The sequence below is a fragment of the Dacryopinax primogenitus genome, assembly GCF_000292625.1.
Source record: "Dacryopinax primogenitus strain DJM-731 SS1 chromosome Unknown DACRYscaffold_10, whole genome shotgun sequence".
Lineage (NCBI taxonomy): Eukaryota > Fungi > Basidiomycota > Dacrymycetes > Dacrymycetales > Dacrymycetaceae > Dacryopinax > Dacryopinax primogenitus.
The window spans coordinates 603,287-626,954 of NW_024467207.1; the positions used below are offsets into that span (position 1 = coordinate 603,287).

Here is a 23,668-nt window from a genome sequence, read left to right on the forward strand (position 1 = left end):
CTACGAGCCTTTTGAAAGCGCCATCTGGCGGATTCTTTCAGAAGCTCTTGAGCTCATGACCGGGCTCAAGCGGCATCTTCTTGTTGCGCAATGGCATGGTGCTATGGAGATCCTGGTGGATCGCCCATTCCGTCTCAAAACATTACACATCAACACTGTTGATCAGCTTCCCATAAAGCTCCTGCGACAACAGGACGCTATCAAGGAATTAATTTTCTGGTCGACGGCCGAGCCATCGGACGCCACCTTACGGGCAATAAAAGCTCAGTCTAGGGAACTTTTAGCCAGCGCCGAGCACATTGGAGGGAGATACCAACTTCTTTGCCCTTTGCTCTCTGGACACGTTCTCAGAGGCTGCGACTTTCTTATTGGTCCTCCAGTATCCTCGGAGAAGCTCTCAGAGCTCCTGCAGAGGACAGGCAAGGCGTCACCCAAGTTGACGTATGTCCATCTCTGCCTGAAGACACTCGCTCAGCTCGATCTTGTCACCCTCAGCGAATCGTTCCCATATACGGAAGTGATATACATCCACATCTATGGCGGCGACATGCTTGATGTACGTCATCATCATCAATTCCGTACAGTCGGTATCTGATTAGCGCCCAGTGCTTCTTTCTCGAATGGATGCAACGAGACGGCACAATGGAAGCTTTTGGAAAGTTCAAAGCGCTCAAGACGATCTTGCTCTCCCACGCTCAGTTTACACAGTTCCACGATCCGGACCAGTTCCAGGCGGCGCTCGATGCGCTCGCGATCGCCTGTCCCACGCTGCAGTCGCTCTCCGCCCTAGCTGCGCATATCGACTACATGCGTTCGACACGAACTATCATCAAAGACTCGTATTGGCGCATCAGGGATGGCGAGGCACCGCCGTCCAAGTTGAAAAACGGCGAGCTGATGAGAGGCGCCAATTTGGGAGAAGTGTGGATGATCGACCATGTTGTCACTGTCAACCCGATTTCTCCGGCTTGGTCCGCCGCGTATCCGCTGGAATTGACAGAGAACTGTGTTTGGGATGTGAACATCGTTGTACGCTTCCGTTTTCTGGCATTTCACTTTGTGGCTAATCCAGAGAATAGAGTGGACGGTAGGTTCCATTGCCCACTCCGTGGCTGCAATAAGGTTCTCGCGACCCCGATACCACAAAACTCGCTTATCCCTTGGCTCCAAGGTGCTTGCAGAAGAAGATTGGACTGTTGAAAGCTTGGACGGACGGAATACAGGTTTTTCTCACGTCGCAGCGGTTCCGCTTCTCAAACCAAGTTTCCGTATCAACGTGCAAAATTCGTCCAAAGGATGATCCATCTCCCCTCCCATCTTTTCACACGTCCTCTTATATCGTTCTTTTGATAGCCTGGGTATTGGAAACACAATCCCTTAGACAACTGCCTGTGGATACCATTTCATTTTATTTTGTGTTTTTCTTTCTTTATCCATTTTGAACTTCCCTCTCTGAAAAGGCACGACAATACCTACCCATTTCGAAGGAACGCATTCATTAGCAACACACTGAGTACAAATGCATTGGAGTTTCCCATTACGAAACCAACATGTTTCTCATTAATTTGAGTGATTGGTGCCGTAAGTGACACGTCCTTGTTGTCCTTGTTGCCCTTCGACGTGAACATCCAACATTAACATATCAATGCTGAATTGCTCATAGTATGGCAAACAAGAAATCTTCAAAGTCATCAGCACCTTCCACTTCTCAACAAGCAGCAAACAAGCAGAATGAACGTCCCTCCTTTCCCCTCGCACGCTACAGCACCGTCTTACCTCCTCACACCCTCCTCCTCCTCTTCACTCTCATATACCTCCCACGCACATCCTCACTCTTCTTCCCCCTCCCGCCAGCCAAATCAAGCCTCGACCACCCACAGCCAGCATGGATGGAGCCAATTACCGCCGCACCGGCGTGGACGCTTGTATGGGTCTGCTTAGGGGTGTGGGGGTGTGTAGGCGCTTGGGCGGGGAGTGTGCGACGGTGGGCGAAACAGGAGGGTATGGCCAACCCGAGCAGCGAGTGGATTGTACGCCCCTTCCTTTATTCAAATGACTTTGTATCTGATAACATACACCCAGGCGCTACGGAACGCCCTCCTCTCCCTGCTCATCAGCACTCCGCTCTTCTTCCTCCTCATAGTCCTGTTCGGCGCACCAACGACACACCATCTCCCGCATACATTCCTCCTCTCCCTCCTCCTCTCACTCCTAACGGCTTACGTACCGGAGTACGTCCTCCCCCCGCCGAGGCAGGACAGCTCGACCGCTAGCTTAGTCCTGAGGTACACGTGGACGCGGTTGTTCAGCGAGTTCGTGTACGTCCCACTTTCCCTACCTCTCCTCTGCGGTACCTCTAGCGCACAACAATATTAACACGCGCACAGGACCGAAACGGAATTGGAGCGGATCCTCGTCTACCCCGCTCTGGGCACGCTCGTCGGCGCCTGGGCAGGCGTAGCCCCAATTGCACTAGACTGGGACCGGCCCTGGCAGGTTCGCCCTCTTGCATACATGCATCTTCCGCAACAGCTGACGCGTTTGTAGGCGTGGCCCCTCACCCCGGCTTATGGGGCGGTACTGGGGTACGTGGGAGGGTCGTATGCTGCTATGGGCATGAATGGGCTCGTGTATTTCGCGGCGCAGGATAGGGAGCTGAAGAAGCAGTAAGAATGCACAATAGAGCTGGGAGTTGAGTGGGTGAAAAAGATCCTTCTATTGGTATAAGTTGGTACATCTATAATCCAAATCCACCGTCCGATTACTCCGCTGCCCGCAGCACGTCTACCGCTCCCACAGCGTCCAACCCCCCCTTCTCAGGGCGGATCACGAATCCGCGAGCTGCACCAGATCTCCAACAGTGCGCATCACGTACGTAGGCTTGATATCACTCGCATTGGGCCCCCCGACATCTTCAGGCTTGGCGATACCGGTCATGACGAGGCAGGTATCAATTCCGCCCTCGATGCCGAACTTGATGTCCGTCTCTAGCCTATCGCCGATCATGAGCGTCTTATGGCGGTCGAGATGTTGCCTATGAGAGCACTTTTCAGCGAATACGAAGAGTACGTGAGAGGGAAAAGACGCACTTGGCAACAATACAGTCTAACATCGTCTTGTTCGGCTTGCCGATACTAACCGGACTACGCTTGAGAATATACGTCAGCGGGGCCGACATGCTCCCCGCACCGGGGAGGATTCCCAGTTTAGCAGGGTACGTGCTATCATCATTCGTGGCAATAAAATGGCACCCTTCGTTCCTGACCAGGTACTGCAGGGCTTTGCTGATCTTGGTGTACGTGAGATACTGGTCCAGGCCAACGATGACCGCTTTGACGCTCGGGTCGTCGGTGAACGCGTCGAGCTCGTATGGTCCGGCGCGGCAGTCGAGAGGATCGGATCCACCGGTGTATTGGATGCCTTCCGCTGAGAGCTCCTCCTCGATCCCGGACATGCCGATGATGTAGACCCGGTCGGTGGGTTGGAGGTTGAGCACTGTTGAGCAGTAGACGGCGGTCGCGTATGCTGAACCGAAGACTTCTTCCTGGAAAACCGTCAATGGGACTCAGAAGGGGGAGGGAAGGGAGACACCTCGGTAGCCTCGATCCCGAGGACGTCGAACTTTTTCTTGTACGCTTTCCGGCTCTTGGTAGCGTTGTTCGTTACGAAGATGATGCGTTTCTCTGAAAACAATGATATTTCAACGCAGAGAAGTGTGATGAGACGAACTTTGTTCCCTGAGGAAAGCGAGTGCTTCTTTTGCACCGGGGATAAGGACATCCCCTTGCCAGAGAACACCGTCGCAGTCAAACAGAAAGGTGTCGTATTTGAGGAGAGTGCTAATATCCTCCGGAGTAGTAAGGTAAGCCATTCTATAAGAGTGCAAGCAAAAGAAAGTATAGCAAGAATAGAGGAAACGAGATAGAAAAGTCGTGGTTGAAGGAAGAGATGTGCACCTAGGGAGGGATAAGTAGATGAGGTAATGTAATGTTGGCTGGCCGGGGAAATAAGCCGGATGTTACCGAGCGCAAATCCCTGACTGGGGTCACGTGGTCTATCCCTTACGCCCCTCCCTCATCTCCACGTCTCCTCGACCGTCAACATGGCCGCCGTTCTACGAGAATATAGGAACAAGTCCGTACGTGCACCACATGAGGTGCTCAAACTAGGCAGGAAACTGCTCCAGACGCACAGTCCGGGTGCGTTGGGTGATGACCGTGAGCCCCCTCATTCCGTTCCATCACCCACAAACACTCACAATACGCATCTTGTGACACAGTATGGCCCTTACTCGAACAGACCTACCTCGCCGCTCTCGACATGGGCGACACCGCATTAGCCGGGGAATTGTTCTCCCAGCTGGACCAGCGGTTCCCGGGCTCGCAGAGAGTGGAGATGTTGCAGGGGGTGAGGCTGGAGGCGGATGGAGAACTGGATACGGCGAGGAGGCTGTATGAGGAGATCTTACAGGGGGAAGAGAGTAATCTTGTGCGTTGCGTCCTTTACTCACTTTATATCCGAGTCTACCCTCTTTGGGTATCTTATTTTATCTCTATTTCTGGTTTCTCGCTTCTTCACAGCGGGACTGCAACTCATGCCAAGCAGATAATCTGGAAACGCCTCATAACAGTATACAAACAACTCAACCAAGTACAAAAAGCGATCGACAGCCTCACCCAGCTATTGGACGTGTTCTATAACGACCTCGAGGGTTGGCTGGAGCTCGCGGCCCTCTATACGGAGATATTCCAGTGCGTCCCTCCTATCCCTCTTTGTCCCCGTTCCTGTGCCTTGCTATCCCTCTACTACGCAGCTTCTCCTCTGCTGCTTTTGGCTCTTCTCCATTTTCCCTCCCTTGTCCCCCACCCGCCGGTTCCGGTACCATCTCCCGTCGAACATCGCTAACCCTTACGCCAGGTACGACCACGCTCTACAAGCGCTCTCCCACGCCCTCCTCCTCGCGCCGCAAAACCCCTTCCACGCACTCCAATTCGCGGAAACCGCGTATACGGGGGGCGATATCCCTCTAGCCCTGTCCCAATTCCTCCGAGTGACAGAGCTCGTCCCTTCCTCTTCAGGGCAGGGGGTGGGACTGAGAGCGTGGCTGGGGGTCAAACAGTGTATAAGGAGGATACAGTATGCGCCTAAGAAGCTTGAAAGCAAGAGTGGAGCGCCGGGGGTGGAGAGACCGGGGTTGGTGGATGAGTGCGCGACGGAGAGGGTGTTGGAGGCTTATGACGGGGAGGGGGTTTGTGTAGAGGGGAAGAAGGCGGTGCGGAGGTGGTTGGGTGCGTAAGCGGGGTTGGGGGTAGGGATGCTAGATTCAGACGCATATGATACAGAGTACGGGATACGGGATAGAGTACGAAGAGCAGTCGATACCTGGCTAATGAGTCTTTCTCCTGCCGCTTAATTTCGTCCGCCCAGTTTTGGGCTTCTTGACCATCCGCTCTTGCTCCTCCTCTTCCTCCTCTTCCTCGTTCTCTGCATCTTCCTTCCCTCTCTTTCCCTTCCCCTCCCCTGCTACTTCCCCTCCCCCCTCAGCAGCGCCCCACCACCCCTCCACGCCCACCCCCGCCCTTCTAAACCCCTCCAGTACCTTCTGCACCCGACTAGCAACCTGCCTGGCGCTCCTGTCCACCCCCCGTTCCCTCATCGCGCGAGAAACGGCCGCCCAGCGCTGTCTTGTACCCGGAGGGATCTGGGGAAGGAGGGACTCGAGCAGTCGGTGTTCGGACGTGGACCAGGGGAGGGAGTGGGTTGTGCTCCGGGGGCGGCCGCGGGGGCCTAGGACCGAGGCGGGGGGGATGGGGGAGAGGAGGGAGAACCGGACTGCTCGGACATCGGGTTCTGACTCGGAAGAAGTGTCGAACAGGCTTTCAGGCCAGTCGGCTGCCTCATCTTCTGCTTGCCCTGTCTCTGTCACTTCCTCTCCTGGCGAATCCGTCTGCCCTGCAGGCGACTGCAGCTCCTGCTCCTGCTCTTGCTCCTGCTCCTGCTCCAACGGGTGATCCCTATACCCAGTCCGGCCCACCGGGGGAAGCCCGACTTCCTGCGCGAGTGCATCTAGTTTCTCCCTCAATGGGTGGGGCTCTCTCAGGTCTAGAAGTGTGCGTTTGGGAGGGAAGGTCGTAGAAGGGGGAAGGAGGGACCAGTCAATTTCCGGTACATGGAGGTACTGAGCTGGAGGACGATGGAATGCGGGATCCTTTAGCTGTCTGATGTTAGCGCTTGAGGAGTGGACGGGAGGGAGTGGGCGTACTTCTGAATCGATATTGGCGAGAAAGAGTTCTGCACTTGAGCGGACTCGCTGCCGGAGAGAGTCCAGTTTTTCTAGATCTGCTTTCGTACGCTGCAGATGTTCATTCTGCGTTGCTATAAAGTGTTGTATATTCGCTATTCTACGAAATGAGCTGTGAAATGAGCGATATAAAATTGCGTACGACGTTTCCTTTGATATTGTCATTGTCAGAATTATGAAATAAATTAAATGATGACTGTCAGGGTCCATTCTGTTCAATTGAGTCACGCTGTTATCACGTGATATAACGCGTTCCTGTTCATTTGATTCCGTTACGCGTCGGTTTCTTTGTTCAATTCATCCGCGCAATTCGGATACAATCCTTCAGCGCCTCTTCTCTCTCTTCTTCTCCTCCTCCTCCTCCTCCTTCTTCTCTCCCACCACCACCACCACCAACATCAACAACATCAACAGAATGACAACCCGCAAACCAGGTACACACAGCACAACATACACACTCGCACCACCACCTCCTCCTCCAAACTGGTCACAAACCCCAACACCAGGGGGGACGATGCCCTACCCCTACTCCTACCCCCAACCGGCGCAGACGATGGCCCACCACTTGCCTGGTGCGCAGCCGCCTCCTCGTGCTTCTCCTTCCGGGCCAAGGAGGGAGAGTGTGGGTGCTCCTCCGCCTAAACCGCTCGGGTTACCAGAGAATAGGGACTTCTTCGCCCCACCCGTATCTGGGAACGGCAAGGGCAAAGGGAACGGACGCGTCACACCGCAGAACGACCCGCATAGGCGGGGCATGTATATCCCCGGATCTCCAGGTGAGGGGAGTGAGTCGGGAGACGAGACCTACGGCCTCGAGGACGATCCTTGGGGAGACCGTAAGGGCAGGAGTGGGGGTGGAGGGATCATGGGCGCCGTGGCGGGGTACGTGACTGGCAAGCAGGGGAGAATGACGGACGAAGAGATTGAGCTTGAGGCTAGGAGGGCGAAGGAGGAGAGTAGGCGTGAGGCGGAGCGCATACTTGCTTCGGAACGGAATGGGCGGAAGGTGTCCCAGGTAAAGGCCCTGCTCTGTTGCTTGGTGCGGTGCTGATTGGTTACAGTCGCCGAACGAGATTGACCGCCAGAATATGGAAGATGAGGTGCTACGCATGCTACAGTCTTCTGGCCCGCCTGTCACCAACCCCCAAGCGCCCGCGCCCACGACGCCCAGCACGCCCAAGTCGGGCAACCCCTCCTGGTGGACGGCGGCCAGAGCCCGCCTAACGCCAAACAAAGACCGGTCTCTCCAGCCCCAGTTGGACGAGACCGGCAAAGAGCTCACCCCAGCGCAGCAGATCGCGCTCGAGTCGCGCAGGCTGAGGAAGAGGAGCGGGTCCGCTGGTGCGGCGGGGGCACAGAAGGGAACGAGCTGGTTCTCGTCCCGCTCAGAGGACAAAGATAAGGACAAGGAAGGGAAGGCCTGGCCCGCCAAGGGGGACAAAGCTGACGACCCGGCCTTCGCCCTCCTGAACGGAACTGCAGGGCGTATGTCGCTCGACGGCCCACCTACGACTGGCCCGCCGGACCACTCGCGTCCGCGCACGCAGAGTCTTCCCCCTCCCCGTCCATCTCAGGCGTCCGGTGGACTCTCCGCCCCTGGCACACCACTCCACGCACCTCCTCCATTGGGGAACCAGCGCTCTCCAGCCCCGTCATTCCTCTCCGCCGCCCCTCGCTCGCCCTACCTCTCCCACACTCCCACCGGTGCCCTAAACATTCCCGAATCGGTCCAATCCATGGCTGCCCGGCTGGAAAAGCTCGAGCGGTGGACCGTAGCCCACGTCCGTGCCCTAGAGGACCGCATGCGCGAAGTGGAAGAATACATCGTCGGCCGGGAATCTGCGTGGGACGGGGCAGAACAGGGTGTTCGTCAGCTTCGCCATGGGCTCGAAGAGCTTAAGAACGTTACGACCGCTCTGAGGGCCTCGGCTCCTCCGGCACCGGAGGATACGGAACTGGGCAGGGCGATCAATAGCGCTTGGAGGAAGGAACATGCTTTGCCTCCTGAGGGGGAGGTGAGGGAGAGTAGGGTTGCGAGGGTGGTCTCGGGTGTGAAGAGTAGTGAGGATGACTTGAGGGCGAGGGCGAAGGGTGAGAAGGCGGAGGTGGCGGAGAAGCCTACCCCTGCCCCTGCTCGCCCTCTCTCCCGCACTCCTATTCCTGCGCCTGTGCCCGTTCAGGGAAGACTGGCAGCCCCCAAGGTAGAAGAAGACCGCGTGAGTCTGACAGGACTCGCGGACACCCTTACGGACTATAGCAAGATGTTCCTCTCTGGCACCGATCCGGCTGACGTCTCCCGCAACACGTCCCTCGCGAGGAGCGACGTTTCCGGCCGGACGGGAGACTCAGACGCCGAGGTTTATGGTCTTCCTGAGGGTCACCACGAACACCACCAGAGCCAAGGAGAAGAGACGGAGGAGGAAGCAGAGGAGGGCGACGCAGCTAGCAGCATCGCTTCCGACGCGACGGAAGCCGCGCATTCGCTGCATTCCGGATCTGGCTCGGCAGAGGACACAGCTCCGCATACCCCGCCTCCAGCTGCTCTTTCCCTTCCTGCCGGGAAAGACAGCCTCAACCTCAACCCCGCTCTGGACGGGAGCGCGATCCCCCGCACCCCCAGCCCCGGGACCACTCCCCTCGCAGGGCGGGGACACCTCCCCAGACCGATAGGGGACTACGCGACTCCCGACGCGAGCCCTCGGGTGAGCCCGACCGCGAATCTCAAGCTTCCCCGTGAAGAGAGGGAGTCAAACGCGAACCCCAGCCCTGGAGGGGGGAGGAAACGCTACACCGCCGCTCTAGGCGGGAAGGGGGACCAGAAGTCCGCGAAGAAGGACGAAAGGGAACGTGGGGAGGGGAGGGCGTTGCTCCCTACCCCTGATACTCCTGGCACTGAAGTGTTCGAGCCTTCCCCCGAGAAGAACTTGCCTCTTGCCAGGCCGAGGCCATACCGCTCTCATACGGCTTCTGCGAGTGTTTCTGTCCCCCAAACCCAGACGGGCAAGATCTCCCCGCCGCCAAGCGTGAGCAGCAACGGCACCAAGAGCACAGATTCGGCCGGGACGAAGCAGACTGGGTTCTATACCACTACCCGGCCCCGTCCTCGGCCGCACAGCATCTACGCCCCTCTGACCACCCAGAACCCAGCGCCTATCAAGATCCCCCCTACGCACACGCGGCCCAAGCAGGTCGGCCTGGGGTTCGTCGACCCACTTGTTATACGCAAGGAGGTGAAGGAAGTAGGCAAGGGCGTGCAGAGCGCTGAGGGGCTGAAGGAGGTCCGAGCGGGGAAGAAGACGGCTAAGGTTGGCGAGATGGTCAAATTTTTCGATGCGGCGCCGTAAATTCTTCGTGCTCGGATTTGGTTCTTGCTCGACTTCTAAACCTTCTTCTCAGAAACGTGTTTGATTGGTTTTCCTTCTTTTCTTGATATTCGAACAACTTTGCACCTTGCGCCTCCCGTTTGGAAGGTTCATACAACAAAAACCCATGTTAGAACAGGCCATGCCGGTATGGCACTATAAGCTGTATGCTCTTGTCGTTTCCGTTTGACTATGTTGTGTTATTCCGTTCATCAATGCAGTCGTTACAGTGATGCACGTGTGCGTTTCAGCGGATAACCTTACAGGATGAATGTATTAGGATGATATTTGGAACGTTAGCGAGATGACAGGGGGAGATCGAACCGTCAAACCCATACAACAAGCAACGAGCAATACAGGGATACACCAAGGATTTACAAGACATGTGTCGCGAGCTATACGCGCTCTTTTACGATTGTTTATTTTGATCAGATACGTCTTCGTTTGTCCAAGAAATCTGGTTCAATGGATCAATATCTATCAGCACACGTGTTGAGTAAAAGGACACACAAGGAACAGATCCAGGCTCCCAGCCCACAACTTCCACAGCAAGGTCTCGCAGCGGCTGAAGCAGCTGCGCATTGTCCACCGCAAACTCCATCGGGACTCCAATCATCTTGAGATCCGCCACAACCGGAACGTTCTTCCTGCTCTGAACGAGCTGAACAAGCGGGTCGACCCAGAACATCTGATGGTCGATCCTGAGCATCTCGAGAGCCGGTACGTAGATCCGGTCCAGGGGAGTAGCCTCGCTGACTCGCAGGAAGTCGACGTGTGTGAATGCAGAGTGCTGCCGGTCTTTGAACGCGAGACTGAGCGATGTCGTGAATGGCGTTGCGCGCAGGATGCTTTGCAGGATAACGGCGCGCAATCTTCCCAGCAGGGAGAGCTCCCGAATGCTGGCAAGGTTCGAGGCGCACGCCGCTGTGAGGGTTGTAGGCAGTCCTTCTTCTTCCCCGCTCATTAATAAGACTTCGAGCGACCGCAATCGTGGCGCAGTAAAACTGGACAGGATGACGCCACAGTCAAAGGCGAAGACGTTCACGAGTTGGATAGATCGAAGATGCGGCAGCGTGGGGGCATCCAGTGGGGGAATGTACGGCTCTGTGGGCCAGCCTTCAAGATGCAAGGTCTCGATAGTGTCTACCTTGCTGATGAGATTCGCTATGCCTTGAACCGACTCGACTCCTTGCTGCATGAAGACTGAAAGATGCCGTAGGGACGGCCAAGATGTGCGCAGCGGGATACTTGAAGGCATTGGCGCTTGTTGAAGTGTAGAAGGTGGTGGGGTAACATCATTGTCTAGATACATGTGAATATCTTCGACTCGATTCTTGGCTTCTACGGCAAGAATGTCGTCTAACTCGAGTACACGGGCCAGCCCAAGAACCCATAGAGAAAGTGGCGATTCCGCACTCCTGGTGAGCCATGTTTGGATATCGTTTGGAAGGTGCTCATGTCGAGGGCAATAAGCGTCGCTGTCGCCATAGAAGATGTTTCGCCACAACAGGGGAGTGCCAATCGAGATTTCTCTCCAGCGCATTGACACACGACCAATTGCAGAGAGGAACTTCCAGAGCTCTCCCCATGCCGCATTGACGTCCATCTCCCAAGAGGCGACATATGACTCGAACACCATGCTGAGCAGCTCGTTAGGCAGACCAGCAATGCGGCTGCTGAGAACAATTCCGGCCATGTCTTTCGCTTTCGCGTAAATGGCGCAAGGTAACAAGAATGAAGCGCGACACGTCGAAGTCGAGGCTCAAATCAGATGTTGATGCGCAGCCCGAGAAGCTTGTGTCCAGAGCGGGGCTGTCAGAAGATGTCAGAGGTTGAGAAGGTAGGGTCGCCTGCCAAACGCCCCAAAAGACAGATTATATGGAGCTGGAAAAGGAGTTGAGACTGGCCCTTGTAGGAGTTCGCAAGACAGGTTCTGCTCACAACTCAATAACGAGCAGTTGTGTTTCCGAGGCTAGAATAACGCTGTAGTCGAACGCGAGACTTCATGCGATAAGGAATCGATACATTCTCCCAGGTAAACAGGTGCAGGCAAGAATTGGCGCTTTCGTTTTCGGGAGTGAGAGATCTGCAAAACGAAGCGAAAGGCAGACAACCCTTTGATTGTCATGCCCGAGTGAAGGGGGGTAATATACGATGACTGCTGCCGTAAGACATTTATCGCTTGGTTCCGTTCGGCCGTATCCATGAGGGGGGTTACCATATCTGGAAACAGGACAGCCTCCCCTGCACGTGAAACCCCGCGCCTATTCTTGTTTCACGTCATGCAACACCCTGCCTTCGGCCACCGACTACCCTTCTAGGTGTTCCACTAATGACAGGTTGAAATCTGCGGCTCTTGGGATATTTGGTCACAATGAAGATAGAAGCGAATAGAGCTCAGTCCCATGATCCACCCTCAAGGACACGGAGAAGGCTCCCGACTTTCATCCAACCTGTTCTCCCTCAATTTGACCCTGCAAACCCAGGAAGTCACACAATCATCATCCTGGCTGCCTCGATCATTACTCGCATCTTCACGGCGCTTCTCATCAATCTGTGTACCACCTGGATTCGTTTGCCATTATTTGACTCGTCGCCTCTTGTAGAAACAAAATCTGCCTTGTTGCGATGGGATGTGTTCCATTTCGTACATATCGCGGCTCTCGGGGGTACTCCGGAATGGGAACATGAGATCGCATTTTCAGCTCCTGGTTTATCTTATATTACAAACGCTTTTGTTGCTGCGATGAATCTGCTCAGATACAAGAACGATCATGCCACCCTCCGCGATATTCTGATCCTCGGAAGTTGGGCTGTTTCTGTCATTGGTGTTTTCGTCCCCATAACGCTTTACAAGTACGTACCGATCTTTTCGTTCTTTCAACCACTTGAACTCGCTAATAGACTCACTGTTGAAATCACTGGAGCACCCGCATTTGCGCTGTGCGCGTCTTTGCTCTACTGTCTACCCTCATCTCCACCAACCACGCTCTACGCCGGGTATACCGAACCCGTCTTTGCTTTCTTTGCGTTCAATGGTGAGCTCGTATCCTTTCGTTTATGATGCAAACACTCAATGGAATTAGGAATGAGACACGCCGTGAGGAATGAGTTATGGAAGGCCGCGGTCCAGTTCGCGATTGCCCAGTCTTTCCGGAGTAGCGGTGTTCTGCTGTGGGCCTTCCCAATCTGGTATCAGCTTGCCGAACCGGCTTTAAAGCGCCTCATCAGCGACATCAAGGTATCCGTTTCGCCTTAGAACAGCGAATCAACCGATGCTAACGCAAGAAAGCACGTGCGTCCATTCATGATCACCCGCCGAACAGACTTGTACATCCTCAGCGTCGGCTTGGCGGTCATTTCCCTTCCCGTCGCACTCCTCGTGCTCGAACTCGCCTTGCAACGTTTCACTTCTCTGAAAGACTTCTGCACTACCACGAGGATGCGCCCTTGGTGCTTCGACGGGGAGTGGACACATTGGACCTCGTATGCATTCGTGCAAGAGCACTATTGGTAAAGACTTTGCAGGTCCCCATTAACCTGATTGACGGGCAATGCAGGAACGTCGGCTTCCTACGGTACTGGGAACCAGCACAAATACCCAATTTTCTGATTTCCGCACCAATCTACGCGATGAACTTCTTTTATTGCTCCAAAAACATCGAATCCGGACTGCAGGGTTACTTCGGCAACCCTTCGTATGCCTTTGGGAAGCCGTTCCTGCCGTTCGCTTTGCATGGTCTGGGATATAGCCTGATTCTCTTCTTCACCGCCCATGTCCAGATCATGCTACGCCAAGTATCAAACCTGCCGATAACGTACTGGGGTGCGACCGCGCTGCTCTCAGGTCAATTTGGGGAGAGAGGGCGATTCTGGGGCCGAGCGTGGGTTACGTGGAGTGTGATGTGGGGAGTCATTAGCTGCGTTTTATGGGCGACGTTCCTACCACCGGCATAACGGTGTTGTACCCTCACACGTTTGTCCTAGATACCTTATCCGAAGATACCTTCGGCGTTGCCGTATAAACAGATAGGGCGCAGGAGGAAAGGAGAGCATGTCATGATATTGCATAGCTCCTATCCATACAAATGGCGCAAGCGACAAAGAGCCTCGGGCATATGACCCACTCCACTCGCATCTCAACCACGGAGACGCCGGCAAGTCCACCTCACATGCCCCATCCTGATGAAAACTCAAAACGACACGTAGGTGGCAGTCATTGCAATCATCTATTTCTCTGGGTTGGCGTTCCTGTATGTAAGAGTCAGAACAGTTCAATCGAAGAGTGATTAAACAGAAAAGAATCAGATAGGAGCGAAAGACATTGAAAGATGCAGTTGTGTCAACACGATGTGTTCTGTGTGAACTATGCAAAGCAGATCGGTTCATCAGGTGAAAGGGAGAGTGCAGTACGCGAAAGAAAGCACAACGAGCAATCGAGAACAGTACTCACATCCTCCGCTTGCCACCAGGAGCAGTGGTAACGTTGACGAAGCTGGGTGGATGGTTAGCAAGAGTCGTTCGAGCAAAATGCCTGCATGGACTCACCGACGGTTGTAGAGCATGCGCTTCTTTGCGCGACCCTTCGGCTTCTTCTTCTTCTCCTGCTTATCAACCTTTGGTGTCTGCTGCTTGACCTTACCCGCACGGGCAAGGGATCCGTGAACTGGGTAAATGGCATGTCAATGAGGAACTGATGGTCGTCTGACAGAGTACTGTACCTGTGGACGATATTAGTCAACGTGTCAATGCTGGACTAGACGAATGAACGCACCTTTTCCCATTCTGGACTGTTGAAATTGTTAGTAAGAGAACGATAGATTAACGTTCTCTTGAAGGTGCCGATATTTGAAGGCGAATACGGCGGCGTAGACGGCTCTTGCTGTATCGACGAGTGGAGAGCTGAGACGGCACTGAGTAAGGGTAACTGAAAATGTACAGCACCTTAGTCTAGGGCAGGTCTTTACGGAGGCAATGCGGAAGCAACCCCTTCGCCACCTGGTAATTATTTCCGAGTTCGGTTCCGGGTGACTTCACCGTTCGGCTCCAACAAAATAAGGAACGCTTTGAGCGCCGAATATCATAAACGTCCTTCCGTGGCGATTCACGGCTCCGCCTTCTGAAATTTTTGGCTGCGTCGTGCCAATTACCATGTCAGGCACACTTTGCTTCTAACGCTGTGGAAATGGTCTGGCCATGCTCGGCCGCCGCAAGCCAGCATAGACGGCACAAATTTGGATTCTTGTTCAACGGATGTCTTCGACGAGTCACTCTGCTGCTTGTTGTGCTATCAATGGGTGCTTGTTGTGCTATCAATGGGTCACCTCATTGTCGTTCCTAGTTACTCAGCACTGCCAACATGGGCAGTATGCAGTGCTATCAATTTTGATTGCAGTGCGGTTCCTGGGCTGTGCCAAGACGGCCATTGCTTATCCTGTGTTATTCTGTCACGGTAACGGTCTCGCTGTTCCTGGCCTCATGCCCTACGCTGGTTTGCAATCACTTCATTTATGCATCCTCCGACAGTATCATGGTCACCCTCGTTTCGAAATTTCTTCTATTCCGATTGGCCGGGATGGCTCGGCTGTCGTTCCTGGTCTGATACGAGCCTCTTTCGTCCGACATTAGCGTAGAGTATACCAGGAACAGACTAGCTTCCGCTGTGTCGGCCTTCCTGCAACAAATGTTGGCCCACCACCGACACGCCGGTCACCTTTACACAAATTTGTCGCTTCTTCCACCCGCACAGGGTAGCCTCTCTCCTCAGTCTTACCTAGCCCGTCTCCTTTCTCCCGCCGTCCGCCGTCCGCCGTCCGCCGCACGCCTGAAGAAGCAACGCGATTAGCGCACGCTTGCCTTCTCTCTGCTTCGTGTGGCGTGACGCTCTCCTCGCCCTTGGTTTTCTCCTGCCAGGCACAGGACCGGACACGTCTATCCGGCCACCTGGCGGTCCAGACCTGAAGCGGGCCGAGCGCCTACAGCCCTGTAGGGTTCAGATAACCACGCGGGAAGGAATACATGACTATTGTCCCCGATGGAAGCCACTGATCTAGATAAGAATCACGCTGTACTTCGACCTGGGGGAGGCGCACCTCCCCCTCGTGTGGAAGGACATAGCGGAGAGCGCGGAGCACCAGCGGGTCGCGAGAAGGCCTTTGAGCGCTCCGCGGCCGTCCTATCTCCCCAGGGGCCGCTGCGCTCGCTGGCCAAGCTACGGGGGAGGCGCAGAAGCTTGGTAGAGATTTTGACTCGGGCATAGGCAGCAAACAGCAACGTGCTATTGAAGTCTACAGAAAACGAGCAGTCACGCTGTACTGGCCGGCATGAGCGTGCACGTGGGGCAGAAGAGCCTTCGAGATGATGAGACTTCCCACGGGCGCCGGCTAGAGCTGGCAAGGGGCAAGACTGGTTGGTTAAACGAGGGGGGAAGCGTCTCCCCAGACTGCAGCTGGAGAAAGCACGGGCTGGTGAACCTGATACCCACGCAGACTTAGAGGAACGCTGAAGGAGGAACGGGGTGAATCAGGGCGAAAAGGATATGATTCTCGCGTGGTTGTTCGGTGAACACCTGGCAAAGAGGTGTTCCTCTTTCATACAATTTCGTCCAGCTGCGTCGAGCGATGAGCGACGAACATCCCGAGTCCCATGCCAGACCCGTGCAAGCTCGACTGTTCACGAGCTGAAGAAGACGAAAAGCTAGTTCGGACGACCCTCCTGGTTTGATATTCACAGGATAGTCACAACAATTCTCCACCGTGCGATGCGATACCCAATCCAATGCATCCCAGTCCAGCCCAGACCAGATCCTAAGGCTTCGGCCGACCGAAGCAGAGCTTTCATCCGCCAGGAAGGGGGAGGATTAAGGAACAGAACGAACAGAACAAGGGGAATGAACACTGGATGGAGACAGCTAGTGGGGATTTTTGAAGAAATTTCATTTTGGGGTTGGGTTCTGAGCACATGGGTACACTTTGGAGGTGCGAAAACCCCGCTGTTTCAGAGTCCTAACAAACACAACAACAAACAAATAGGAGGACATTTTTTTGAAGATAGATAATAATGCCAAACGAAAGAGAGAAAAACAAGTCCAAAGCTCAAAGAGACGGGCCCAAAGAGAAAAATAAACCCACATAAACACCAATGTTCGGCAGGAAAACCCCAGGCAAGGGGTGTCTAAGACTGAACTGAGAAAAATGGGAGTGAAATAAGAGGTAAGAGTACAGGTACATCACTTGAGCCTTAGACAGGCGTACAGGCGTACAAGGGAAACGACGAGGGACATAAATTAGGCGTGCTGGAAGGGCACTATGCGATGCTTTGGATTCAGGCTCGATTCAGGCTCGATTCGATTCGTTTGGTTCGGTTTGGTTAGCTTGGTTTGGTTGTGAGGATGGTTAAGGTTCAGGCGATTTTGATTGATTTTGATTTGATTGATTTTCGTTTGGTTTGGTTTGGTTTTGGTTTGGTTTGGTTTTGGTTTGGTTTGGTTTGGTTTGGTTTGGTTTGGTTTGGTTTGGTTTGGTTTGGTTTGGTTTGGTTTGGCTCGGATGTCGGAGGACGCTGAGATGGACAACAACGTCCACAACGTCCACAGATCGAGGTGAGGATGCAACAATGCGACAGTGGAAAAGTGGGAAATGGGAAAGTGGGAAAGTGCGAGTGCTCAAAGATGCGGAAACATGCAAAAACATGCAAAAGTGGAAAATGCAACAGAAGGGAGAAAAAAAAAAAAAAAAAAAAAAAAAAGGCTCGCCCCGCCCCCACCCTCGCCGCCGGGCTTCGCCCTTTGTTCTCATCGTCTTTCTCACGCCACACCGCGTGCTCGCGTGCCCCGGCCCAGCTCGCGCCGGTCGGGCCTTGGGGCTTGGGGCTCACCAACCACCGAGTAATTCCCCTCTTGGCAAGTCTAGCGCTCGTCTTCTCTTATCCCTATCCCCATCCCCAACCTCAGGGCCCACAGCATCGACAACATCCATCTCCATCTCTATCTCTATCTCCTGCATATGTACGTCTTCCTCATCTACGTCTCCCTCCATCCCCATCCCCATCCCGCGGAAGAGCCGTTTCCCCAGGCCTAACTCTACGTCCACATCCACGTCCACATCCACGTCCACATCCATCCCATCCTGCTCCGAAGGGTCAGAAGGGTCCACGACAACCACTTTCGCCCCTCTCCCATCTGGAGGGATACGGAATGCGGTCGCTAAAGGTAGGGAAGGGCGACGTTTTGCGATGGAGGTGGGGGTGGGGGTGGGGCTTGGGCTGGGGCTGGGGGGGAAGGAGGTGTATGGGACTCCTCGGGTGAGCTTGGGCCGCTGGACGCTGAGCGCAGGTAGGGAGGGCTTGGAGTTGGAGTTGGAGTTGGAGTTGGGATTCGGGCGGAAATTGGCGTTGCCGTTGGCATTGGAGTTGGGGGCAGGGTTACGCACCGTCAGCCTTGTAGACCGGGGTGGAGCCGGTAAAGTGCTCGGCAGAGAAGGGAACGAGATCTTGCTCCTCTCCCTCGCTCCCCGTCCAACCCCATGAATGGGCACCTGCACCGGCACCGGCACGGGCTCATCCACGTCCTCCTCAAGCCGGAGAACGTTAACCAACGGGCTCCTCCTTCCCATCTCCCTCTTCCTTGGTCCTTCTTCCCTCCACTCTCTCTCCTTCTCTTCCAGCACCGCTAGCAGCCCCTTGAGCTCCTGAACCCGGGAAGTGAGCCTCGAGTACGCGCTTAGTTGGCTCGCGCTCAAAGGTGTCGAGAACGTCAGGCTGGTACTCGGCGTACTTGGGCTGCTGGAGGAAGAATGGGATAACGCAGGCGTCGGGGGCAGAGCGGGGAATTCCGAAGAAGAGCAGGAGGTGACAGAGGATGAAGTGCTTCCTGCAGGACTGGGAGGTTCGGAAGGAGCAAGCAAGTCCTCCAGCTCTAGACTCGTCTTTCTCAGCGCTTTGAGAGCGGACCAAGCGCCCCACCCGCCGGCGGACTTGTGGACCCGTTGGGTGAGCTCGGGCTGCACGTACCGGGCAAAGGCGTCGACTAGTGTTGAACGGGCGGAACGGCGGAATGTGCGGGATGCGGGGGTGGGAGGGCCGGCGAGGGAGTGCGTGGGGGTTGGAGGGGGGGAGAAGGGGAGGAAGGAGGAGAGTAGGGAGAGAAGGGAGGGGGAGGTTAGCGCCGCCCGTGATCCTGATCCTGATCCTGGTGCTTGTGTAGGTGAGGGAGAGGAAGGAGGCAAGCCGCGTTTTTCCCTCTCAGACTCTTCTGTTGACCTCGCCACGTCGGCGCATACTTTGTCCAACGCAGATCTGAGCGGCTGCGAAAGAGGGAACGAGACAAGGTCGTTGTCTACCATCCTGCAGTCTACTTGCGAGCGAGCGATGTCGAATGTGACGGAATGGAGGAGCTCGACTGTTGCGCATGCGCGGTCGAGCGCGTGTGCTGAGGGAGGGGGAGCGAGGTTGTGGGATATGGCTAGGGAGAGGGTGGATGACCATGCTGGTGGGAAGGGGAGAGGGGAGGGGAGAGCGGGGAAGGAGAGGGTGAAGAGGATTGTTAGTCCTGGTGACGGGGGAACGACGCGTAGTATCATTGTGGGCGGCGGCGGCGGTGGTGGTGGTGGTGAATGGTGAGTTGTGGAGGAATGAGTTGTCGGGGGAGGAATGTGTGAAAGTGGAAGGGAATGGATATGGGTATGTTATAGGCTATGAAGGGAATGTAAGATGGCTGAACGAGACAGGATGAGGCGCACGCACTTGTCGCACTCTCTCTACTACGTGTGTTATCCCTATCCGCACCGAAACGTTGCCGCGACTGAGTGTTGCGGGTGTTGCGGGCGTCGCCGTCGTCGTCGTCGTCGTCGTTGTACGCGTCTGAGATGGATGATGGTGATGGTGGTGGTTGAAGAAGAAGGAGAGAGCGCGTTCCCCCCCAAGAGCAAGGTGTATGCGCCTCGAGTGTCGGTATGATCTAGACCTTGTTGAAGTGAGACAATGTCCCCAATAAGACACAAAGCTTCCGATCCAATGAGCGTTGAGTGAGCAGTGAAGTGAGAGTAAACCCCAAATTAAAGAGGGAGTGCAATACATAATATAACATATATCGATATCCCTCTGCGGCCAGGCCCTTCCCTACTTTCACAAGCATATCACAACCTTCTGTCACGCGTCACTCATTCTATCCCCTTCTCACAATCCATTCCTTCTCCGGTCCCGAACTAACACTAACAAATGTACATCCTCATTCTATACCCTTCTCCACTTATCATACACCACCACCTGATATTATAAGGGCACTCTTTCCTAGTAAGGACTCAGTGCCACACCTAGTTAGACACTTAGACTAGGAACAACTTGAACATATGTATTGACGCCTTTCAGCCACCTACATCCGACAAACACTCCGCTGCGGTAGTAACCACCCCGCCAGTTGCAGTTGCACATCGGACCTCCTGGATTGTCGGCGCTCAGCATACCATACCTTGACAGCCGAGTCATTCCCGGTGGCTTGCAAGAGGCACGCACACGACCAGGCATGCATGCATATATATATGAAGGGAATGTTGTCTCGTCTCGTCTTCAAGGGTCTCATGCAAGGGAGAGCTAGGTGTCTTACGGAGATGGAGAGCGGGATAAGCCACCGGAGTAGGTGGAGATCTCGGCTTGAATTTGTTTGACCTTGACCTTGAGCAGGGGTTAGGAAATGAATGTGGATGTGGATGTGGAGGAGTGGAGACCGGGTACGTACGAAGTGAGTCAAGAATAGGCGAGTACGAGACGAATACGAACACGACGTCAACCCTCTTACAGCATCAACACATCAGCACGTCTCCAATACCTACTCCAATGATGCGATTATCATCCCAGTCTTCTGTTCTCCACCTTCGCAGCTCGCAACTCACCCGTCGGGCATCAGCGCCCACCTCGTTAGGCACTCCCCATCCCCCACCCTGACAGCCAACACAGTCAGCATCCAGACCGCACATCATTCACCCTTCCTCTTATCCTTATCATTGGCCCAGTTGCACCCAACTAGCCAACTAGCCAACCCTTACTATCCTTAGAATAGACCACCAAGCGCGAGCGCTTGCTTATCCCCAGAGCGTGCTAGCGGCCGCATCCCTCCCGACCGCAGAGGACCGCGTACTGTATTTATTATCTGGCGCTGGTGCGGGCGCTCAACCTACTCCTGCCATCCGACTGCCGATTACAATTCCCATAGACATCCCCGTTCCCGTTCCTTGTCATTTTCTTCCCATCCCCGTCTCTCGCCGTTTTCTCAGGCCTATCCTAGCCCAGCATCCCGGCCCGTCCCCCAATCCAAACTTGTCTACAAGTCCGGTCCCCGGGACGTGAGCGTTACTACAGTAGAAGGACGATAAGCTACTGTAGAATCGAGAGCCATGCAGCTGGAAGGAGTGGCCGAGTCGGATACATGCAGGTAGGAGTGGACGTGGACAGGGGAAAGGTGAAAATCCGACAACAACCCGTGTCTTCCTCTCCCCTTGGTCCGCTCATTCGCTCCCAGTCACGGATGATCATGATCAAAGTGTCGTACCATCCCCCTATTCGTATTCGGGCTGCTAAGGGGAAAGGGGAAGGGGAAGGGGAACCGAAGAGCGCCCTCCCACAGTGCAGATCCTCTGATCCTACTCTCGTCGTCCCCGATTTGCAGACAGCTAGCTAGGGTTAAGCCTAAGTCGCGTACGGCTAAATATGGAAAAAGATAATCGCGTGGCTCTGCTGGTGCTGGAGAGGCACGTTCCATGCCAAGGAATTCCGCTGCTCGTACGTACACATATGTATGTACTGTACGTGTAAGGAGGATCAGGTTGTTGCTGAATGATGAGCAGGGAGAAACCGGTAAAGCGACGAAAAGGGTTAACGTGTGCTTTATCCGGGAGAAGACTAGTCCCACTCTTCTTCAGGTAACACTCTGAGCAAAGTATGTCCAACGCGCCTCTACGTACGAGCCTATTCATCCCCTCTAGTCCGCGTCACCGTCCTGCGTTCTGCGTTCTGCGTCCTGCGTTCTGCATCACTGCGTCATACCCGTCCGTACCTCAACTTCTGCCTCTTAACCCCGTGGCTTCTGCCTTCTGGAGCATCCGACGCGTCATCGACTGCCAGTACGAGGGTTCGGCGTGGAGCCTGGGTCTATCTGAGGAGGGGGAGGATCTGGAAGAGAAGAGAGGCTGTAATATGGAATAGGAGGCGACAGCGGATGAGGATGACCGGCGGTGGGCCGTTGGGCCACGCTAGCGCCAGGTAATATAGCTCGTAGCTCGGTGTCGTATGATACTTGCAATTGATGGGGATACGGTCGCGTGGAGTGCATCTAGAAATGAGGAAGAAGACGTCATCGATTGATTGATTGATTGTTCGCTCGTCCTTTCTTGTGTTGATGTTGATGATCGTCGTCAAGGATTCGTACTTCATATGAAGCACGTCGGCTCTTACACCCAAGGCAGAGCGCTTCTTTCCTTCTGTTCCGTACTCTCGGCGGGTGTACAATCAGAGGAAGCATCTGCAGTCGGAGTACTGCCAAATCCCTCCCTCGCCCGTTCCCAGCTGCCTGATCAGCTCGCGATTGTCGTTCGTCGGTATCTGCTCATGCCCTGTTTGGGAGATTGAGGTCGATGGGCTGTCTGCCTTCTTCCCCTCCTTAGGAGTAGTAGGAAGGGGCGTGTCACCTGGGGCGTTCCCAAACCCTTGCAAATTCCACACATCAAAGTCTCATTTCATAATAATAATGGTGTGTGCATTAAAAGTTGCACACATTACTTATGCAATCCGAAGGTTGCTTACTATTTAAGGAAATTATGAGGCGAATCCGCCTCCGAGGTGCGCAAGGACACAGGCACAGGGCACACTTCTCGGGTATACTCATCAAACGGCCAGTTCCTAGCTGCCTGATCCTGCTATCCGTTTCACTCCCCCCGCGGTTGCGCAACCGCAGCAACCGCATCTCCTCCCTTTCGCGTCCAGTCAGGAAGTCTAGCTTGAACCTGGGTTGTAGAGCAGGACGAAGCTCTGTGCGCGAGCTCGACGCAGACTGTTTCTGTTCTGTCCATCCCTCCCCAGGCGCAGGGGGAGGCGTGTCGCCCGGGGCGTTTCCAAACCTTTGCATCCTCCTCCCGGAGCTCGTCGCCCTGATCATCCTCTCGTTCAATCCAGGCGGTAAATTGTCGGCATTCTCAAGCATCCGCACATTCCGGGAACCTGATGGTAGGCCTTCTACAAGTCCTTCATGAGCTTCAGGAGGCGGGGGAGGAGGAGGGTCACCAGGAGCGTTACCGAACCCTTCCATCCTCCGCCCCGAGGCGAGCTGCATTATCATCCGTTCGTGCACTCCGGGGCCGGGGTCGTAGAAGTGCAGTTCCTGAACAGTTCGCAAGTTTTCTGGCAACCTGAACTCGTCTGGTGCAGCAGGAGGAGCAGTGGTAGCGGCGGTGGTAGTACGCCTATACGGAGGAGGCGCATTTTCTTCAACCCGGCGGTACTCTGGCAAGACGGCGGGCGGGGGGTTAAGAGGCTCGCTGTGGCTGCCAGGCACATGGCTATTGTCGACCCCCAGGAATTCGATAAGAGGTCCGGTAGTGTAGCGGGGAACGTCGTACGCTAACCTTTCGCTGGGATCCGTGGCTGCAGGACGTGCGGTCCGAGGTGTTGCAACAGGATCGCGGGAAATGCCGACAACCTGACTCATGTAGGATGGAGGCACATCGTTCCCCGGAGACCTCCCCGTAGAACTAGCGGCGGTAATAGAAGTGTACGGAGGCGAACAAGAGTGAAGAGGATCGTTGTCCATGCCTTCTGGGTATCGCGAGATGACAGGGATACGCTTGCGGCTCTGGGTAACGTACGGTTACCAGTTTGAGAGAGAAAACAGTATTAGATATCCGAAATATAGCAGAGGACTTACAGTTGCTCTTGTGTATCCCTGTAGGGGATCAACAGATCGTAGCAGTGGATCGTTAAGGAGCAAGCTTGTCGAGACCTAGGAGGTTAACCACCGACT

The 23,668-nt window shown here is 54.8% G+C and overlaps 9 protein-coding genes across 9 annotated transcripts; 3 read left to right on the forward strand and 6 right to left on the reverse strand.

The window, feature by feature from the left end:
* Positions 1-1,771: 1,771 nt before the first annotated feature.
* DACRYDRAFT_22608 (2-phosphoglycolate phosphatase) lies at positions 1,772-3,919 on the reverse strand. The gene is made up of 7 exons (XM_040772882.1): positions 3,730-3,919; positions 3,592-3,683; positions 3,090-3,544; positions 2,548-3,034; positions 2,388-2,496; positions 2,083-2,318; positions 1,772-2,030 (listed from the first exon to the last, which is right to left on the reverse strand). The coding sequence occupies exons 1-4, from the start codon at positions 3,869-3,871 to the stop codon at positions 2,827-2,829; spliced, it is 897 nt and encodes a 298-aa protein (XP_040628380.1). The 5' UTR covers positions 3,872-3,919; the 3' UTR covers positions 1,772-2,030; positions 2,083-2,318; positions 2,388-2,496; positions 2,548-2,826.
* A 154-nt stretch (positions 3,920-4,073) lies between these two features.
* DACRYDRAFT_67382 (TPR-like protein) lies at positions 4,074-5,532 on the forward strand. The gene is made up of 4 exons (XM_040775844.1): positions 4,074-4,217; positions 4,280-4,488; positions 4,606-4,751; positions 4,918-5,532. The coding sequence occupies exons 1-4, from the start codon at positions 4,103-4,105 to the stop codon at positions 5,294-5,296; spliced, it is 849 nt and encodes a 282-aa protein (XP_040628381.1). The 5' UTR covers positions 4,074-4,102; the 3' UTR covers positions 5,297-5,532.
* Positions 5,533-6,775: 1,243 nt separating this feature from the next.
* Positions 6,776-8,910, forward strand: DACRYDRAFT_22610 (uncharacterized protein; the record flags this gene model as incomplete). The annotated part of the gene is made up of 2 exons (XM_040772883.1): positions 6,776-7,316; positions 7,363-8,910. Coding segments are annotated over exons 1-2 (1,340 nt in total), but the record flags the coding sequence as incomplete, so codon positions are not given.
* Positions 8,911-9,975: 1,065 nt separating this feature from the next.
* DACRYDRAFT_22611 (uncharacterized protein) lies at positions 9,976-10,700 on the reverse strand. Its single transcript, XM_040772884.1, has 2 exons — positions 10,174-10,700; positions 9,976-10,120 (listed from the first exon to the last, which is right to left on the reverse strand). The coding sequence occupies exons 1-2, from the start codon at positions 10,625-10,627 to the stop codon at positions 10,092-10,094; spliced, it is 483 nt and encodes a 160-aa protein (XP_040628383.1). The 5' UTR covers positions 10,628-10,700; the 3' UTR covers positions 9,976-10,091.
* Positions 10,701-12,037: 1,337 nt separating this feature from the next.
* On the forward strand, positions 12,038-13,566 carry DACRYDRAFT_100401 (uncharacterized protein; the record flags this gene model as incomplete). Its single annotated transcript, XM_040767450.1, has 5 exons — positions 12,038-12,519; positions 12,568-12,701; positions 12,750-12,904; positions 12,956-13,176; positions 13,224-13,566. Coding segments are annotated over 5 exons (1,335 nt in total), but the record flags the coding sequence as incomplete, so codon positions are not given.
* A 147-nt stretch (positions 13,567-13,713) lies between these two features.
* DACRYDRAFT_22612 (ribosomal protein S30) lies at positions 13,714-14,554 on the reverse strand. The gene is made up of 4 exons (XM_040772885.1): positions 14,438-14,554; positions 14,212-14,329; positions 14,117-14,158; positions 13,714-13,914 (listed from the first exon to the last, which is right to left on the reverse strand). The coding sequence occupies exons 1-4, from the start codon at positions 14,445-14,447 to the stop codon at positions 13,893-13,895; spliced, it is 192 nt and encodes a 63-aa protein (XP_040628385.1). The 5' UTR covers positions 14,448-14,554; the 3' UTR covers positions 13,714-13,892.
* A 2,980-nt stretch (positions 14,555-17,534) lies between these two features.
* Positions 17,535-19,241, reverse strand: DACRYDRAFT_16174 (uncharacterized protein; the record flags this gene model as incomplete). Its single annotated transcript, XM_040771169.1, has 1 exon — positions 17,535-19,241. One exon carries the CDS (start codon positions 19,239-19,241, stop codon positions 17,535-17,537), a length of 1,707 nt encoding a protein of 568 aa, XP_040628386.1.
* Positions 19,242-20,271: 1,030 nt separating this feature from the next.
* Positions 20,272-20,744, reverse strand: DACRYDRAFT_22613 (uncharacterized protein). The gene is made up of 2 exons (XM_040772886.1): positions 20,341-20,744; positions 20,272-20,292 (listed from the first exon to the last, which is right to left on the reverse strand). The coding sequence occupies exon 1, from the start codon at positions 20,634-20,636 to the stop codon at positions 20,460-20,462; it is 177 nt and encodes a 58-aa protein (XP_040628387.1). The 5' UTR covers positions 20,637-20,744; the 3' UTR covers positions 20,272-20,292; positions 20,341-20,459.
* Positions 20,745-22,535: 1,791 nt separating this feature from the next.
* On the reverse strand, positions 22,536-23,067 carry DACRYDRAFT_22614 (uncharacterized protein; the record flags this gene model as incomplete). Its single annotated transcript, XM_040772887.1, has 1 exon — positions 22,536-23,067. A coding segment is annotated over exon 1 (430 nt), but the record flags the coding sequence as incomplete, so codon positions are not given.
* Positions 23,068-23,668: the final 601 nt, after the last annotated feature.